Genomic DNA, 20,495 nt, shown 5'->3' on the forward strand with positions numbered 1-20,495 from the left:
ACTACTCAACTCTCAACTGTAGCAGCTTACTCCATATACAGGTGGGGCCAAAGAGGATCTACGGTGTGAGTAGGTAAAACAGTTTATTCCAGTAGCATTATTTATTAATTTTTGTATTACTTTCCATATGAAAAACTGTATACCTACTTTGGCCCCACCCTGTTAGGTCATTAGCAACTCAGCCCTCACTCACAGTCACAAGAGTGGTGAGTGTGAGCAGCACTAAGCAGGGGAAGAAAAGCAGAGGCAACCCAGGCCAAGTCGGGCTGACTGCACACATCTCTCCCTTTGCTTGGTGCACAGTGTAACTCACCACAGTGCCTTGCTCACAGACCTCTTTTTAAGTTTCTCCACAAAATCCATCAGGTCAAGGGGGTTCATGATGCTTCTAAAAAAAGTCATCAGGTCAAAAACGTGTGATATGTCTTACAATGATAGAATCTTTAAAATTTTGACAAGGAAAAGAACATCTGGACAAAAGCAGAGCACTGATACACAGCATGATCTCCAAACATACCAGTGAATGATATAAGTGAGGTAATAATACATAAAACAAAGTAGGAAATACATGGAAGATTCTTCTCTCTTCTGAGCAGAATTCCTGGGGGTTTCTGCATTACTTAGCACATATATTCTGTTAATAAAAAATGAGGCCAAAATGTGTCAACCTATTTCTCACAGAAACTGAAAAGTCCACATCAGACTCCTTCTTCCTGTACACTTTCACCTTCCCTCTTCCCTCCTCTCCATGAATGTCCTTGACTTTCTCTAACTATTATCCTCTTCATTTCTGCCTGGCCTTGCACCCAAACGTGGCAGACTGAGAATCCTAGAGGCCCAAAGTTCTACAGCGGCTGTTTGCAAGGGGGAGGAGACTACAGTAACTGCCACACCGGATACACTTTATGTGAGAAGGAAATGGAGAATATTGTGAATGCCTCTTCCATGTAAAAGAACAGGATGGCAGCATTCCTTCATGGGCCAAAGAAGCAGAGGAGGCAAATTCTGGTTGAGAGAACCGCAACCAAAGGCTGGGAGTGGAAAAGTTTGCAATGAGCTGACCCCTCTCGCTCTTTGGTATTTGCTTCTGAAGGGCAGAGTCCATTTGGGGAAGCCAAAGACACTGAAGAGAAGTCCCGGCTGCTCAAAGTTGACAGGAAGTAACAGCCATGAGAGTAAGAATTCAACATCAAATCTGTTCTCAGAAACAACACGGACAATGAAGAAGAAAAAGAAAAGGAGAGCAGAAGAGAGATGCAAGTACAAACAGGCCCACCTTAGTGCAGCCCAGCCCAGCCCAGCCCAAGGAAGGTAGGATTCAAGGAGAAGGAACTATAAGTGGGGAGCCTTAGACCACATCATTCACCGCAACATGCACTTAACAAACTCCATTTTATTCTTTAACCTAGTCACACAAAGAGCTCCTTAATCCCTTTCTCTGCTCCTCCAAAGCTGCAGTATATTCCCTAATGAGATGGCCTGATATAATTTCATTGGGAACATTGTAATTATACAACCTGGATGTCCCTTTCCTTTCTACCTAAGGATATTAACAATATCCTATTATACAACATAATATAGAGAATTAACTAATATTTAATTATATTAATGAGCATCTATAGAAACATTGAGATGATTCTTTTTTTAACATAAGAGCCCGAGGAAAGTGAGATTATCACATCTGCCTTGTAAACTATGACAACGGTCCCCAAAACTCAGCCATTTAGTTGTTGACTTAGCTCCCTCCATCCAATCCTGTCATCTTGTTGGGAATTTGAGCTCCCTATTGGCTCCCTGGTGACTTTAAACTGCCTGTTTTTGTGACATCATTCTCCCATCAAACCTACCACAACCTGGTAGAATCTTGGGGTTTCCATGGAGCTGTCTGTAAATAAATTTGTATCATCACAACTGACCAATGACCAGTAACCAGTGGCCAGTGACCAGTGTGACCAGTGACTTTCGCACTGGGCACATGTGCTCTTTGGCTCCAGCCACTCAGCCTTCTCATATTGTCTCCTCGTCCTTTGCATCTACAGTTGATATTTCCTCTTCTCCTCTGACCATGTCAGGTAATGAGAGAATCTTTTCTAAAGTTATTCCTTAGATATTTTTGGGCCCTACATTTAGCACTAGAGCCAAAATACTATATTCTAAGGGGAGAAAGTGTGATCTGAAAATCTGGAGACTTAATTTTAGTTTTGATTTTGACATTCCCTAGCTATGTCACTTTGGACATGTAATTCAATCTCTCACATAATCTGCTTTTTCCTCATCTATTACATTAAAACATTAGTTTGGTTGTTATTTCTAATCCCTTTCTTTTCTAATAATGAGCCTTAAAGGACACCCATATAAAAGTGAAATCAAGACTTCCCGAGACCATTAGAACAGAAACAGATAGAAAACCTAGGTGACAGAGAAAGCTATATATATATATATATATAAAACCATGTGTAATGGTCTCCCACCACTGATATTTCTACCTCAGAGTTTTAAATTTAGTGCTGTTTAAAAAGTAATTTATACCAGTTTTTCGAGTTTTCTATCCAAACTAAGTGAAAAAATATTGAAATGTAGGTATTATTTTTATCAGCATAGGCCAACAGGAGGAACCGAGAGGGAGGGGAAAGTGTAAGAACGAAGGAGGGAAAACCATAGGAATGAAAGAAGACAGCATGGAGGAGCCCTCAAGAGCAAAACTGGTAGTTAGGAATGGAATGTTGAAGGAATCCAAATATTTTAAATTAAAGCAGCAATAGCACAGGGTAAAATCTGCTCACAGTAGGGCAAAATAAAGGTGACTTTTAGCAAATGCTTCCATTAGTAGAGTAGAAAGAAAAGTAAGACCAGAATAGAGTATCACTAGGCAAAGAAAGTTGTCCAGAAGTCATGTGTTTGTGTTTAAAACCACCTCTCTGAACACAGATGGCAATTGACAACTGAATATAAATATTTAAAAGCTATATTTTAGAGCAGAGGTTTTCTATAAATGTGAAACTATAAAATTGGTTATCTGGGGGGCTGGAGGAAACAGCACTTTCAGTGTTTCACTTCATTCTGATTTTTAAACTTTGTAGATGTTTAGTCTATCAAAAATAAATATTTTTAAATGCTATATCCTTATTTGAACCAGAAAGACTAATTCTTTTGTGTGATGACTATGTTCTGAGACAAAGTGGGTTTTCATCTTTACAGTTAGTTTCTCCCTAACACAGACAGCACACTGATAAACAGCCATCATCTCTTTTTAGATCTTAGCTACCTAAGAAAAAGAGAAAAGTCACACCCCATACTCTAATTTCACATTTATCAAGAAACAATTTTGTGGAGTTTCTTGGGTATTCTTACTTCAAATTTTTGAAAATTAAATCTATGATGAAGGTTTTTAAGGCTTTGGGTATAACACATTCCTGGATGTTGAAGGCCATTATAATCCAGGTTTTAAGATAAATATAAAAACTACATGATACTTTTAAGTGTCCTTTTGTGTTTTATTAATTGGAATATATATTTCTACTGGACTCACTGTTATATAGCTGTTATATATCTGTACTTGCTGGGTAATATTCAAATGAATGTGAATGAGCACAATAATGGAATTCCTTTACACTTACTTTACTCTCTGCTTTACAGCTGGCTTTACTAAAATATTTGTCTATATTGGGGCTACCTGTACATACACATTTATTGCATCTTGCTACTTGTTAGGCAATTTTTACTGATATGTATTCTCTGTCTGTGTGTACCAGCTGGGAATTCCTTCAAAATCACCTTTCATTCTGGGCTATACTTTGCTTATAGTACTCACTGAAATAAAATAGGCAACATTCAGTTTTACACTATTGCATGTATAAAACAGAACTTCACGTACTACCAAATTTATTGTGCTTTGATCCTTGCTGCATGCCCTAAATTTTATATATATATACACATATATATGTATTTATTTATATATATGTACATATATATATATATTTAGTTCTGAAATATGGTTTTCATTTCATTTGTAATATATCACTTGTCATATATGAATTACTGCTGTTGTTGTCATAAGCACTTTATGGATGAGTAGCCTAAAGCTCAGAGAGTTTAAATAATGTCTTTCTTTCAAAAAATACTTCTTGAGAAACACACTCTCAAATAGTCATTTTGAGAAAGGATCAGAAGTCAGGCTTCAAGAATGTAAGAATGACCCTTCATTTTTACCAGCCAGACTGAGTTATATGTGATTTCTAAGAATAACATGTGAACTGTGCAGGCAAAATGAGACACTGAAGGTTATGATGATAATAGCTGTACTGGTTTCTCATGGACAAAACTCTGCCTACATTAGAGTTGTATTGTTCCCAGTTTATGGCTGTGTAATGCTCAGAGCACAGTCCTGCAGGGCAGTCAGGATGCTGAGGTTATGTAACCTGAGAATAATACTGATATAAAGGGAGAAGTTAAACAACTCTATCTGACCTCTCTGAGCCTCACTTACCTCACAAATAAAATGAGAATGCTAGAACAGAGGTTTTCTAAAGACTCCTGGTTCTAAGCGCTTCAATTCTAGGAAATAGCATGCAAATCAACACAAGTGCAGGCTCAAGAGATGACAGGGCAAGGAGAGGTTGATTCTAATCTCGAGAACAATATACAAACCACACTTGTTGGTCTTCTGAACATTTTTCCTTAGTTGGGAGCAAAGGCACTTAATACAGGGAGTAGTAAACTGCTCTAGCACGTACAACCATCGTAAACTGTTTTATTTTTGATATCTCAATGAGTACTGGTATTAGAGGCTTTCTGATAGCAACAATCTAATTATATTCTTCAAACATAGTGAGAGTTCATCAGTCTCACTGACTTTTTTCAACACCCTCTTGTTCCCCACAGAAAATTTCCAAAATCCACATTTCCTTGGAAATTCAGATTCTACACAGCCCTCTCTTCCTGCAGTGAGCAATGCAGCCTCCCTAACAGGAAGGGTCTGCAACTTCTCCAGTAACTCTACTCCAGCTGTCAGTTCACAATGGCTACTGCCATCAGCCTCTGGCACCTCTTTCCAAGCACGCGTGGGTAGTGCCTGCCTCTACCAACATGCTAGCACAACTATGTGGCCTGGAGGCATTGGCCAGAGCCAGGTCTCCACCTCAGCCGCTTCCAATCCTGGGGTTTTTCAGTGGGCTATCACAGGAGGCTCTGAAAAGAAGTCATCATCACTCAGAGCCTTCACTGTGCCTGCCATTGGCCAAAACACAGCTGTTTCCTCCATGTCTATGGTATCCCAGTATAATACCACTTCAGTTGCTAATCACATGGCCCCTGTGTATCCATCACTTTCTGCCCGCCTTGTTCAGGTGGCACCATCTCAGATTCCAAATCAGGGATATAGCCTGTCACTTCCCTACCAGGAGGGAGGTCAGGTATACTACTATAATCCAGGCACACAAGGGCCTCTTCTCTCTGGAGAACTTGGTCCCTACCTCCAGTCCTATGGCTCTGTTGTTTCTTACATGGAAAGCAGAGCCTCTGTCCCTCAACCAGAGATGGTCATGGTACTAAAGGACAATCAGCCCACAAATGTGATTCCACCGGCCTCCACCTCTGGAATCTACTACTCTGTGCCCGCTCAACCCATCGCAGATACAAGTTTTCAAGGTGAGTACAAAGAGCAAAAAGGAAGAGGAATAAAGTCAGCATTCAAAAATAGGGCCAATCTGCAGCCGGGAAGTGGTGAGTCCACAGACAGGTGGAATTTATGTCCTGTGACTTTAGAGACTACTACCCTCAGTCAGAACTCTGCATTTTCAGAGTCAGTACGAGAACACATAACAGAGGTGGGAAGGTTGGACATCTAAAGGCCATGTATGCTCTATGTAGGAGAACCACAAGAGCATACCAAGGGATATCACCCCTTCACTGCCCTGTACTACCACACTGAAATGAACTCCCTTCCCTGATTTCTTGATTTAGTCTATTTGTAGAGGTATTTCAGAACTCTTACTGTGACAGTGCCAATTTCACTTTCTCTCTCTTGGTTTATACCAAGACTTAAAAGAGCTGTTTCTCAATACTTTGTTAAAGAAAAAATAATAGGCTAAAAATCTGTCTGTGCTTATTCATTTCATTAGGAAGATTTCCATTCCCTCTCCTAGTGTGTGGTATGAAGTGTTCTTATTAACTCAGGAAAGTTGAAAGAATTAAAAGGATTATATGTGAAAACGCTGGGCTTGTAAAATATTTTTTAAATCACTTTACTTCTTATTTGATGCATAACAATCCTGTGAAATTCAAAGATAACCATGAAACAATGACATTAAATGACCACCGGTAACAACTAGAACAGTGGCCTCCTACCTCTTGCACAGGGTGCAGTCCATGAGCCTTAAAAAGAGCTCATAGAAATACCTTTCCCATTGTTGGAAGGAGCAAGGTTGCTGCATTTGTGATAAGGAAGAATTTTATTTACCAGGAACTAACTAAGTTCTCCTTGATTCCTTTGTAGTGATGGAGCATTCCCTGAGGATGGAGACTTCCCTGGGATTGCAACCTCCAGGCCAAACATTTTGTCTGCCACAAACTCCAGAACTCCCTCAGTCCTGTAATAGCAGAAATACCCAGATACTTGAGAGTAATCCACCACCTGGGAATGGGGACATTTCAGTGGTAGCTCCTGTCCAAAGTTCTAGTAATCTACTATCACTGCCTCCAGTGCCAAGCCAGGAACAGAGAGAAAATAAGAATTCAGACAATATTAAAGCTCCCCTTTCGAAGCCTCTGGATGCCTACCAGATCCCAATAGAAAACCAAGATCTTCCTCTGTTCCCTTTAAAAATCTCTGATATTTATGAGTTCCTGGACAGTACTGACTCTCTTGTCCCAGAAAAACAGCCCGATTGTGAAAAGGATGATCTCAGAAAGAACAGCTTGAGTCTTAATAACAGTCTTAAAAACCAAGACACACTTGAATATGGGACTGAACCTTATGATGGTTTTGTAGACATCGCTACACTGGTGAAGAATATTCAACTTCCCCCACCCATAGAGCCCTTGGATGATCTTGATCAATCCATAGGTCCCAAGGATACTCAACTTCCCCCACTCTTAGAGCCCTTGGATGATCTTGATCAATCCATAGGTCCCAAGGATATTCAACTTCCTCCACTCTTAGAGCCCTTGGAAGATCTTGATCAATCCAAAGGTCCTGTGGAAATCAAAACCAAAGGTACCAGAGGCAACAAGTTGAACAAGGTGCAGGAGAACTCAAGTGTCATTAAGGCTTCTGATAAAGCCAGGAAGAACAAACGTAAAGCCTCCAAGCCCATCAGCATTGCTCCCAATGCCAAAGCCAAGCCTGAGAGCCCAGATTGCATGTGCTTGGGAAAAGTGGGTATTTGCAAAGTTGCAGCCAGTGGCATGGCTCCTACAAACACAGCCAGGCATTCTAACAGCAAGCCTCACAAATCTGCATCCAGCAGAAACAGCAAAACTAAGAGCCACGGGCAGGGTAAAAACAAAAGAAAAAAAGACAACAACTCCAAGAAAGCTGAAAAGAATAAGCAGGCAGGGAACAAAGTTAAGGCAGAAGAAAAGCCAACCATTTCCAAGAAGCAGCAGAAGAGAAACCAAACTGAGCTGACTCAAGAGACCTTCAAAAAGCCTCGAAGCTGCCTAGCTATGCACATGCTGGAATCAGTGCAAGTGTTTCACGCACTGGGGAAGAAGCCTGATAAGAACACTGAACTGTTTTCATCCCGGGCCCTGGGAAACTCAAGCAACCCTAAAGGCCCCCAGCCACCTCCTCCTACCGAACGAAGGCTGGATACCTCGGGTGAGGGCAAAGGTCCTGAGAAAACTCAAGTCAAACACCAGAAAACAGATGGCAGTGCTGAAAAAGAGTGTTCTTCTCCGACTCAGATTGAGCTGCCACCTCCTGGCCAGGTCAAGTTGGTATCTTTGCCTTTTTTTAAACTGGACAAATCTCAAGCTCGACCAGTTCCTCGCAGGCCACAGCCTGTGGCATCACATCGGCCTGCTGTGGCTAACCCTGCCCAGCCTGGTTCTACCTCAGTGCAGCCTGCTGCAGTCCATTCATCCCGGCCCACTGCTGCACCTTTGACAGGTCCTGCCAGACCACCTTGCTCAGTTTCAACCAACCCATCTAGACCAGGTTTGACCAACACTACCTGCCCCAGTGTCCCTCCGTCTGCTGCTCCCAGGCCTGTGCCGTACAAAACATCAGGTTGCAGTTCTTTCCAACGGGAGCCCTTTCACAGTACTGTGACCAAGCCCCACTTCCCACCCAAGCCTCAAAACCAGTATCTACTCCAGGATTTCGCCCTCCAGCCAAGGCCATGGAAGAAACCCAGCATTTCTGGGCCCATCGTATCAAATCCCATCACAAATGAGCAGAGGCCAGAGCGGGAGGCCATGAAGAGGAAGGCTCAACTAGAGCGTGAGAATGCTGCCAAATACACCTCTGTGGGGAAAGTGCAGTATTTCATTGAAAGGGAAAAAGAAATGGAAATCTCTCAATACTATGGCTACGCACGGTAAGAGAGGCTAGCATGGTTGGTGCCACTTTGAATACCAACTTTTTCCCATAGATAGGTATACATTTCTCTATTCTGGTATATTTTAAAACTTAATAAAATTGAATAAATAAATAAATGTAATAGACTTAGTAGATGAGAAATAAAGAAGCCTTCTGAATTTGGAGATGCTGTTAACTGTGGTTTTTCTGTGGTGACGGTTGGGATCAAAGGCTGCCTGAGAATGAAATATTGGAAGTTCGGTGAGCAAATCAGCGACAAGGGGTAAGAAGTGAGGAAAAGGCAGGAACTTAGTCCGTGGTCGTAATGACCATGGGATTCTCCCATAGGGGAGAGGTGTTACGAGTTTATAAAAAGAAACAGAGGAGGGAAAAAGGTCTAAAATTAAGATAATAGAAGAAAATTGGATTAGAGTTGAAGATGGCAGAAGATGACTCTTGGTTGGCCAGAAGAAATATAAAAAGTCTCCTGTGGTGGCTGGCCGAATGCCTCATGATCACCAAAGAAGTATATATATTAGAAAACAGGTTCTGGAAACATTTCCAGCCGGTTTGGGTTGCCTTATCCAAATCTGATTGTAGTTGGGGGAGGTGAGTACAAAACAGGGGAATCTACCAGATGAGTGGCACTGGATTACTGTTATCCTGGGGGCAGCTGGTCACTAGGGCCTGGACAACTGGTGAACTGTTGCAGTAGGAGGGATACCCAGAACAGGCCATGTAACGTAAACGACCATTTACGCAAAGCCTGAGCGCCATGCTCACTAAGACACTACTTCAGTCAACTTTCCCAACAACACTCGAGGCCAGCATCCCTGTGCCACTTTACTCCTGATGTTCACTCATGGGCTGAGGTCACATTGCATGTGGTGGAGCAAAGCCTCCATTTCAGGCTTGTCTCCAAAGGCCTCAGTATTTACAAGGGCCCGTGGGTGGAAACCTGACTTTCAGAGCACAGTATCCCGATGTTACTGGTAGATGACATCAAACTTCAGGTGAAGCCTAAGCATTTAAGTAGAGGGGCCATCAAGGGCCTCCTCTGTGACCCAGGCTGCATGTGCTGCCTCGTCTAATCACTACCTCAACCAAAGTCCATGAGGAAAATCGGATGGAAACGTCCATTGCCATGGGGGCCAGAGCCACAAGCGCATGTGCATACTTAATTGCTGCTTGAACAGCCCTACTACAAAGGGATCAGTTCAAAGGCGCTCCTTGGGAGGCCTCCTGGGGCTGCTGGGAGAAGTGGTGGTGGGGGAGCGTGGGGAACAGGACAGAGAGTGGAATAGGGGAAGGGCAGAGATGGGACTCATCATCATTTGAAAATTGGTAATGTGTATTTCAACAATTATTTTTATTGAGGTATAATTTGCATACTATCAAGTTCATCGTTTTAAACTGTAAATGCAGTGATGTTTAGTGCATTCAAAACTCGTGCAACCATCACCATCCTCTACCCCCAAACATTTTCACCAGCCCCAAAAGAAACCCCCTTCATCATTGGCAGTTAGTTATTTCTTGTTACCTCGTCCCTCCAGCCCCTGGCACCACTACTGTGCTTTGTATCTGGATGAAAGTCACTTTTCCAGAGATTTCATATGTGGAGAAATACAATATGTGACGTTTTTGTCTGGCTTCTCTCACTAGCATGTTGTCAATGTTCATTCATGTTGTAGCATGTGTCAGTCCTTCATTCCTTTTTATGACTGTATAGTGTATTGAATGGATTTACCACTTTGTTCATCCTTTCATCAGTTGATGGGCATCTGCATTGTTTCCATAAGCATTTTACATTTATTGAGAGTTCATTCTGTGCCAGGCGGCAACAGGCTACCTTAATCACTCCATTTCACAGATAAGGAGATTGGCTTGGAGCTTGTCAAGTATTTACCCTAGATTAAGAGCTGGCAATTGGATGAGCTGGGATTTGAACTCAAGCAGTCAGACTTCTGAGGCAGTAGATTCACATGATAGAAATTTAGAAAAGCACAAAAGGGTTTCCAATGAAAATCCTCCCTTTTTTCTTAGTTCCCCAGACACTACTTTCCCTCCTCCATTAGAGACATTATTTTGCCATGCTGTGGATTCTTCCAGAGAAATTACCTACACTCCAACATATATGTATCACAATTTATAGATGAATCTGTCTCATTAATTTGAAATATCACTTTTATGCAACAGTAAATCCTTATATGTACTTTTGTATCACTCTCTTAGAACTGTCCATGCTTTTTTCCCTGTCTTTTATATTTGACATTTCTCTAGAGCCCTTTTATCTTATTTTTGATTTCTAAAACTTTCATTGTTTTCTCATTTGTTTCCCTTAAGGCATTATCCATTTTGTTCATTCGCTCTTGTATTACATTTAATTAGTCTTCATTTCTGAAATTTTTAAATTTATTTTTAATTCTGTACTGAGTTCCATCGTCTCACTTTATTCTGATTTATGCTTCCTTTCATTATTTTTAAATTATGGTAAAATATACATAACACACAATTTTCCATTTTAACCCTTTTTAAGTATACAATTCAGTCACAGTAAGTACGTTCATGATATCACGCAACCATCACTACCATCTAAATTTAAGTAATTACATCAAAAGACTGAGCAGCACTTCAGAAAGGTAGATGGAGCAGGATATGGTTTTAAAATTTCCAAACCCTGTCACGAAAATAGACGAACCCATACTAAACATTCATGGGTAGCTTTTACAGGCATTTATCATTTCCGGAACATTTTCTTCATTCCAAACAGAAATTCTGCGCCCTTTATATTATAATGTCCCACCGTGTTCTTTCAACTTCTGCTTTGTTTTACTGAATGTCTTTTAGCTCATTTTGAAATAGCAGGTTACTGTTTTGTGGGCCCATCTATTCTGACTTGTTTCTTTTGCAGATGAGATACTATTCTGCTCTTTATTCTTCTTTTTCCATACTACCTTTGTATGGGATTTTATCTCAATCCTTTCCTGTTATTTATATTTTAGGTAAAATTAGTTTTAATGTCCTTAGAAAAGGTGAGGTTGAAGACCTCTTTTTTAACTTACAAAATTTTTCTGTATTTATTTTAATGTAGTCTTCAGAAACATGGGGCTTGCTATCTGAGGTTTACTGGCTCTGTTTCCCCTCCCCAACTTCATCAGGACATCTTCCCTCTGTGTCTATAGTTCCTCTGTGCACTGTCTCCTCCGTGTGGGCTACATCCAGGAAAGACACTCTGGTGCTCAGTGTCAGCATATATAGGGTCTAGACCGCTCTAGTCCTTCAAACTCTTTCGCCAGCCCCTTGTACTTGCTCACTTTGGGCTTGGGCAAAACCCCTCTCAGTCTCAGCTGCTCTTCTCACACAGGCCTTCAGTGCTTTCTGGTGGCTACTGTTGGTGCTTTGAAGGCCTCCTGCCATCACGTCCCACAGATGCTTCCTACTGTCTGTCACTTCTCTTGGTGCAGATGCTGAGACCTGGCAGGTGTGTGTATCCTCCACCCTTTATGTTGGGGTTTCTAGTTTTGTGGTAAATGCTACCCATGGGTATCTTGTTTGGGCTGACCTATTTCCAGGAAAGGGTTTGAGGATATCCAATCACTGTGTTGCAGAGCCTATTTTTCTTAAATTCTGCTCCATCCTTTTACATATATTTTTAATTTGGGGACCCTGTAATTTTCAGTTCCCCAAAACAGAGTCCCATTTGCCCTGCCCTCATAGGACTTTGGGTCAGACAGGTATCTCTGTCTCCCCTCTCTTATTGCATAGCACCTCATGTCTACATTTGTTCACACCACATTTTGAATAAGAAGGCAAAACACAACGACCTGAAGGCCTCCTGAGTAGAGCTACATTTGTCCACCAGGAGATGTGGAATAAGCCTGTGGACTGGTGGAGAGTCTGTAGGCAGTCTCTAGTCATGATCCTGTATCTTTCGCTTCCCTTTTTCCTTCCCTTCTAATCTTCTTTTCTAAAAGTATAGTAAACAGAATGCCCCACCTGCCCTACTTGTAAGAGACAATAGCAACAACAATAACACACACAAAAAAACCCCCTACTTCCGGCCATAGACAGACACGCTGAGTCTCCCTCCACAACTAAGAAGGAATACAACTACCTCAAAACTAGAAACGACCAGAAGTTCGAGGAAATCAAGCTACATGGAAGTCCAGCAAACAAAGATATAAAGAAGAAATACTCATGCAGACAGGTAGCGGGGCGGAGCCAGGGCCGAAAGGACGCAGTGTGGTAGCGGCAGCAGGGGCGGCAGCGGCAGAAAATGCAGTCACGTGTTTTAAAAAGCCAGGAGCGTTCCCAACCCCTCACCGGACCTCTCATCTCACAGTCCCAGCACTGGGGAAGATCAAGCCTCATTGCTTCTGACTATGCACAGCAGTTGGGGTTGGGGCGGAGGAAGAAACTGCAAGTCTCTCAGCAGAGTCCGCTTGTGTAAAGGGTCCCCACAGTCCTAGAACGTCCGCAGACCCACCCACTCTGGGAACGACGGCCAGGGCAGCAGCTAGAGGGGCGCCAGTCGGGTGCAGTAGTGAGAGAGGTGACTGGAAAAGGGGCGAGTGCTGGGAAGGTGGCATTGTTCCCCCTCGGACCCCATACAGCACCACAACATGGTGAAACAGGTTGCCCTGTACTGACAAATCCCTAAGGCTCCGCCCTTTACAACGTAACAGGAGTGACAGCTCTACCTGGGACACAGAGACAAACAAACACAGGAGCCTGTCAGAATGAAGAGACAGAGAAGTATGGCCCAAAATGGGGAACAGATCAAGGTTCCAGTGGGAGAACTAAGCGACGAGGAGATAGCCAACCTAACAGATGAGGAGATAAACCACCTAAGAGATGAAGAATTCAAAACACTGGTGATAAAGATGCTCACAGGAATGACAGATATGCTTGAGTATGGCAAACACAGAAGAGAAGAAATGAAGGCTATGCTAAGTGAAACGAAGGAAAATCCACACAAACCCAACGGTGAAGGGAAGGAAACTGGGGTTCAAATCAACGATTTGGACCATAAGGAAGAACAAAACAGTCAACGAGTGCAGAATGAGGAAGCAAGAATTGAAAAAAAATGAGGATAACTTCCCAAATTTTGCAAAGGAGATGGATATACAGGTCTGGGAAGCACGGAGAGTCCCAGGCGAGCTGGACCCAGAGGGCACCACACCAGGACACACCATGATCGAGATGCCAAAGGTGAAAGATAAAGAGAGGGTTCTGGGGGCAGCAAGAGAGAGGTGGGGAATTGCCTACAGTGGGGTGCCTATAGGACTATCAGCTAATTTCTCAGAGGACACTCTGCAGGCAGGAAGGGACTGGCAAGCAGTAGTTAATGTGATGAAAGTCAACCTGCACAGGACTCCTCTATCCAGCAAAGCTGTCATTTGGAATGGAAGGGCAGAAGAAGTGTTTCCCGGACAAGGTAAAGCTAAAGGAGTTCATCATCACCAAGCCATTATTATATGAAATGTCAAAGGGACTTACTTAAGAAAAATAAGTCCGAAACTATGAACACTAAAATGACAACAAACTCACAAGCATCAACAACTGAATCTAAAATATAAAAACAAAATCCAACGAAGCCAACCAGAACAGGATAGAATCACAGGTATGGGGATTATTTGGAGGGTTATAAGCTGGGAGGGGGGAGGGGGGAAATGGGGAAATGGTGCAGAAATTAAGAAGCATGATCGGTTGGTACAAAATAAACAGGGGGAAGTTAAGAATAATATAGGAAAGGGTGAAGCCAAAGAACTTATATGCACGACCCATGAATATGAACTAAGGGGGATGGGATTGCTGGAGGAAGGGGGTACTGGGAAGAGGGGAGCAAAGAAGGAAAAGACTGGAACTACTGTAACAATATAATCAATAAAATATACTTAAAAAGAAAAAAAAAACCTGGTCCCTGCACCTGCTCAGTTTTCTTCATCTCACTTCATGGTAAAGCAATTTCCCAGTTGCCCTTCCAAGGGCAGCTCTCCGATTGGTGCCCCTGAAGAAAGCCCAGGTCCTACCTGTGCCGTGTCCCCTCTGAAGACTCTGGTGTGGGGCTTCCACAGACCACTGCATCTGCGATCGGCCTTTCCCAGAGGAGGCCTCTGACTGGCCTTTCCCCCATCTTCAAAACTCCATCCTTATTATAGTACAGAATCTTACTTTTTTTTTGCTGTTATGGACTTAATATTTTTAAAAAACTTTTACATAGCTGCTCAGTCTACCCCTTAGTCCTGTCCTTCATTTCTTTTTCAACACCTCTCTAGGTGGGGCCTTGTTTCTCCTGAGCTCAACACTCGGCTGGCAGATTTAATACCTTTGTGTGGTGCTGAATAGCTCTCCACACTTGGGCTGGATCCAGAGTCAGTCTCAGCTACACATGCCCAGACAGACAGAGAGGACCCTTATGACCAGTCAAAGGTGCATTTCTGCACAAGCTGCTAGGTACGTGGAGCCTGTCATTCCATGCATACCACAGCCACACAAGCACTTCCCTGGTAGTGCAGGGAGACCGGGGCACAATGTTCTGTCGCTCGGAGAAGACTTCGAAAGGAAATGCTGGCGGTTTGAATACCAACACCATAAAGAATCAATGCAAGGCCATGGATAGAGAGGGACATAAGGCGTCCTTTTGTTCAGCAGCAATTAGTACATTCCAGTAGAGCCAGTTCTGGGCAGGAAGCAGAGGCAGTAGCCACAAAATGGCCTTTGTCCGCACAGCCATAAAAAATGCCAGTCAGTGGGAGTGAACGCAGACATATAGTCCAGAGAGTCGATTGTAGATATCCTGATCTTGGCTTTTACAGTGAAACTATTCTAGGAATTCATGGACCATGGTCTGTGGAAGGAGAAGGAAAGCAAATACCTCCTCCAGAAAAGGTGCCACTTTCTAAAGAGCTCGTTTTAGGGTGGAGGGCTTTTGCTTACTAAGAATGTTGGCTGTGTTATTTTGTTAATAGAATATAGATCCAGCCATAAAAAGACATCTCTCCATCTTCACTCATCCCCCCGCCCACTCCCCCAGTTCCCTCATGCACACACAGAAATACGTGTTTAGCCATTTTGACTCACAGCTAAATAATCTTAAAACTGTGTTACACCTTTGTGATTGTAAACATGCATAGTAAAACTTGCTCATTAGGTAGGTAGATATTATTATCTCCATTTTAGAACTGAGAAAAATGAAGATCCAAGAAGTTAAGTAGCTGGATGAAGGTCAACTGGCAGAACTCAAATTTTAGTCCAGATCTGTCCCCCTGCATTACCTGGGTATCTGATCTACCCCTCAGGAGCCCTTCTCCTGTGAGGACACATTGGCCCAGTGTTAAGACTGCCTGAGTCCTCATCCTTCCATAGCTATAAGATGAGCACAGCTCTGTGCTTTGTTTTCCTGTACTTCACAGGGGGCATGATTTTGGTGCCTCTGCCATAGAATTCTGGGAGCATGGGAAATGTGGAATGATTAGAATAGTACCTGGCAGTTAGTCAACAGTAAATGGGCCTATTTCCATTATCTCAAGAACTATAGAAAAATAAGACTTATCCAGAATCAGTGGGCTAGGCTTTGAAAGTCTTTTCCAGCTTGAAGGGTTTCACACGGAGGCACACATTTTTTATCTCATCTGGGGCTAATCATATACATCCAGGAGGTGGTTGGACACATTAATGGTGCACATTTTGATTTTTTTTTCCCTCGAGAAGATAAGATTTGTTCCATTGACTCAAGGGAGAGAGAATGCTTAGAAGAACCTGAATGGAAGTCATGGGGACTATAACTGACGCTGCCTCATTCAGTAATGGGGCGGGGGGCAGGGCTTAATTTTTTAATTGGCACACACACACACACACGAATAAGAGTAAATAAATTCCATCTAGTTTTTTCCCACAACTCTAAAAAATATATAATTTTTCAGCTTTATTTCTTTGTGGAAATTAACCGTGGTTTTTTACAAGGCCAGATGCTAGCCAGCCACCATGGTAATCTCAGTTGAACTGAACCAACTCTGAACTATCAAATATGAAATAGTAAAAGCAAACCCTTTGCAGAGTAATAATAATAAATTATAAACTAAGACATACTGAGCCTTTATTGGGTGATAAATTCACTTTCTTGCCTCATATATAATGTTTTTTGAGAGTTTCACCTCTAATGAAATATTTTCACTGGACTTTGGCACATAATTTAATTTCCGAAGTTTGAACTTTTTATTAGTGGAAGGGTGGGAACAAGGTGCGTGTGTATAATGCCTGCCCTACAGATCATCCCAACCCTCCTGAAATGATTCAGAATATTGTCATCGTCATCATCACCATTGTCCTTCACTGGTCACTGTGTCCCAGGAGCTTGCAGCATCTTACACAACGCACAACTCAGCAAGGAGCGGGCTCTGAGTTGGTTCTAACTGAGGAGCCACGTTCCTATCTTGCTGTAGGGACTTCACTCCAATGCAACACTTTAATACTGTAGAATGGGCCTATTTCCATTATCTCAAGAACTATAGAAAAATAACACTTATCCAGAATCAGTAGGCTATGCTTTGAAAGTCTTTTTCAGCTTGGAGGGTTTCACACAGAGGCACACATTTTTTTTTATCTCATTTGGGGCTAATCATATACATCCAGGAGGATGTATAGATATATAGATAATGTAAGTACAGTATTCTTCTTATTCACGGTAGTTTTGGTCTGTAAAGTCACTGAGAACACTGAATTAGTAAATGCTGAACTACTGCTCCTGGGAGAAACAGAGTTAGGTTCCTGTGAACCTTTGGTCCCAACACTTTCATCAGCCAATCCGTGCATAACCTTATTGTGTGTGTGTTTCTGATACTGCCGACTCACTGCTGTTGAATGCATGGCCAGCACCACTGTAACTCACAGTAGGCGAAGCACACAGGCACAACACTACAGCAAGTGACTTCTGCACAGAGCATGTCACGGGCTGCCTGCACTGAGGAACTCTAGACAGCATTCCAGCTCTGTACTTAGAAGCCGTTTTCAACAGCAAAGTCACCAACAAAAAGGCACAAAAATGTGAAAAATGTGGCACTAACTATACTGCAGCCAGAGCTGCAAACCAGCAAGGCAGACGTGGCCCCGTTCTCGTGCCTCTCATTTGCGCCGCCTTGCCTGCGCATGTCTGAGAAGGCCCAGGGCAGCAGGGAGCCCTGATCTGGGAGGTACAAATCAATGTCAGTGAATAGACAGAGTCACAAACAGTGAGCATCCAGAAATGCAGAATCCACAAATAATAAAAATTGACTATTGCTTAAAACCCAGGGTTGCTGACTAGGAGATGGAATAATACACAGGTTAAGAGCCAGATTTTAGAATTAGACCATGTGTGTTCAAATCCTGTCTCCATACATGTGAAGTGGGCAAATTCTCCTTTGCATCTTAGCTTCATCATCTGTGAAATCTGACAGATAAAAGTACTTATTACATGAGGTTGGTGTGAGGGCAAAAACAGTTAAAATATACAAAGTTCTCAAGACAGTGCCTGACAGATAATAAGTGCTTGAAAAATGATAGCTAATCTTTCTCATTCCTCTCTCTCTGCCCCACTCTCTTTGAGGGAAGTAGAGAAAGGTGAGGAACGCCAAACTAAGAGGACTTCATGATGAGCTTCCATACTTGAAAAAGCAGAAGCAATTCTACCATTTCCCATCTAACAAGGAAAAATTGAATATAACACTGTTGTATTTATTAGGATAATAAATCCATCTACTTGTGGATTTCTAGACATTTCTGAGATATTGTTCTCCTTTACTTTCATATAAATGAATTTCCCTGAATTTTGACATACAGCTTTCTTTTTATGAAGCTTAGTATTCTACCTTTTGGATGAGTAAGAAATGGGAATAAGAATAATGTGTACACAACATGTGGCAATACACGTTTGGCCCAGAGCCAAAAGGCATGATTCACTGTGTCCTAGACAGCATTTAATTTCTAGATAAATCTTACAGTCTGTGTCATGCAGCCGAATAATCGCCCTGAGATGACAGCTCATCCACATCACAATTCCGTATTCTTAGAGAGTAAATAAACTGTTTAAGATTGAATTTGCAAACTAAATGTATGGAGAAAAAACGATAATAAGTGGGGTGCATGATTAATAATACTGTACCTCAGCACAAAAAGCAACTTATAACTATGAAATGTATGGGAAGGTAGCAGTTGAGAAAGAGGAGGTAAGAAAATATACAAATGCTATCATGAGCAGTAATTTCAAGTGTTATCAGTAAAAATTCATTATATTAATTTTAACTGTACCTTAACATAGAAGACAGGATTATTGAAAGTATTAAAACATCATTATCTTTATTGACATCTGAACTGTCCCTGAGGAAGGAAGAGGGAATGACAGCTGAAAGTTTGCACAAGGATTACTCACACAAGAATGTGAGAGAATAGCCATGGACAACCAGAGGTTGAATTTTTATTGTTTGAAATGACATTGTCAGAATATCTAGAAAATGATAGCCCAGAGACAGCTTTATGCGAATCTGCTCTATCAGCTCTGTTTTACTGGGGTTGTCCCTTGGGACCCTGTTAGAAAGGGTTTGGGGACGGAGCTCAGTAGGAAACATGCCAAAGCATATCTACAAAAAACATGTACATATACAATGGGGGGGGGGCAAAGAAACCCTGGAATTATCTTCTGGAGGGCAGGCCCCTTGTGGTTCAGTCTTCCCCTGCTAGGTGGGTGTTCTAGGAACCCATCTGTGTCAGTGCACCAGCTGGTGTTGTTGTGAGAGGCTGTGTTCCACTGCAGTGAATATTTGTTTGAAGACTGTCAACACATCTGCCCATTTCATGGTGGGCGATTTATGGGCACACCTGCCCACACCGTGCTGAGTGTTCAGCAGTTTCTGACCAAAATTGACATGACCCCCATGCCCCACCCTCCTTATTCACTCGATCTCACCCCGAGCAACTTTATTTTTGTTTCGCCAGATGAAAATAGTCCTCAAAGGGAAACATTTTGCTGATGTGGAGGAGGTGAAATAAAAAATAGCAGAAGCACTAAAGGCATCAAAATCAATGAGTTCAAAAACTGTTTTTGAGCAGTGGAAAATGTCTTTATAGGTGTATTGAATTAAATGGAGAGTATTTTGACGGTAATTGAAGTTTAAACATGTTAAGAAAAAATTCAGTGTTTTATAAATAAATTCCGGGTTTGGGGGGCATCCCCCCTGGTGTAACTAAACCGTTGCTTCATCTGTGTTCTGTGACGAGTGCTTCCTGTGCACTAGTCATGGATTCTCACAATGAGCGCCATGAGCGTTGCTGTTTCACTGACGAAGCAATTTGTACGAGACAACATCGACCACCGGAGCTGGCTGCTAGTAATGTTCTTGGGTCTTGTCAAAGTGGCTCACTGGTTGGAGCCCTTCAGCTGGGAGACAATTTGTTTGAATATAGTAGGTCCTGGTTATAGCTCTTAGTAGCCACAAGAGCTTTGGCATTTTTTAAACCTCTGTACACCCCCATCTCCTAATCCACATGCTAAAAGTAATAACAGTTCTGCATGTATTATAGGGTTGTTACGACAGGGACATGCATGGAAAGCGCTCAGCACAGTGGCTGGAAGACAATGAGAGCTCATTAAAGTGTGAGTTGTTATTATTGCCACAGTAACCTCCAGGACACACTGTGGGCAGTGGCCCTGTGCTATGTTCCCAGCCCTGCCCAAGGGGTTAGTATCCAAAGTCCCCTGGTGGGAAAATAAAGGAGATTCATCCAAGAGGAATGGAGCTCTTACCAGATAAACTTTGATCAGCTTAAATAAAACTGCCCATCAGACACTGTGTCTTTATGGAAAGTCATCAGTCTATACCAAACAATGCAAACATCCTTTTCCAACCACCCTAGAAATTATACCATATGTATAACTCGAATGTGTTTTCATTGCAGAAGTGATCCATGTTACATAGTAGAAAACAGAAAATGCAAATGA

The 20,495-nt window shown here is 42.2% G+C and overlaps 1 protein-coding gene across 1 annotated transcript in view; it reads left to right on the top strand.

Moving 5' to 3' along the window:
- Window positions 1–1,975: 1,975 nt before the first annotated feature.
- LOC150006125 (uncharacterized protein C2orf78-like) overlaps window positions 1,976–20,495 on the top strand; it is a 38,176-nt gene continuing 19,656 nt past the window's right edge. The window contains exons 1-4 of the mRNA XM_090280741.1: window positions 1,976–2,072; window positions 4,882–5,646; window positions 6,494–7,063; window positions 7,190–8,540. Of these exons, the coding sequence (XP_090136867.1) occupies window positions 1,976–2,072; window positions 4,882–5,646; window positions 6,494–7,063; window positions 7,190–8,540 (2,783 nt within the window). The remainder of the gene's footprint in view (window positions 2,073–4,881; window positions 5,647–6,493; window positions 7,064–7,189; window positions 8,541–20,495) is intronic.

The sequence above is a fragment of the Furipterus horrens genome, unplaced genomic scaffold (assembly GCF_987537825.1).
Source record: "Furipterus horrens unplaced genomic scaffold, mFurHor1.1.pri manual_scaffold_6, whole genome shotgun sequence".
Taxonomy (NCBI): domain Eukaryota; kingdom Metazoa; phylum Chordata; class Mammalia; order Chiroptera; family Furipteridae; genus Furipterus; species Furipterus horrens.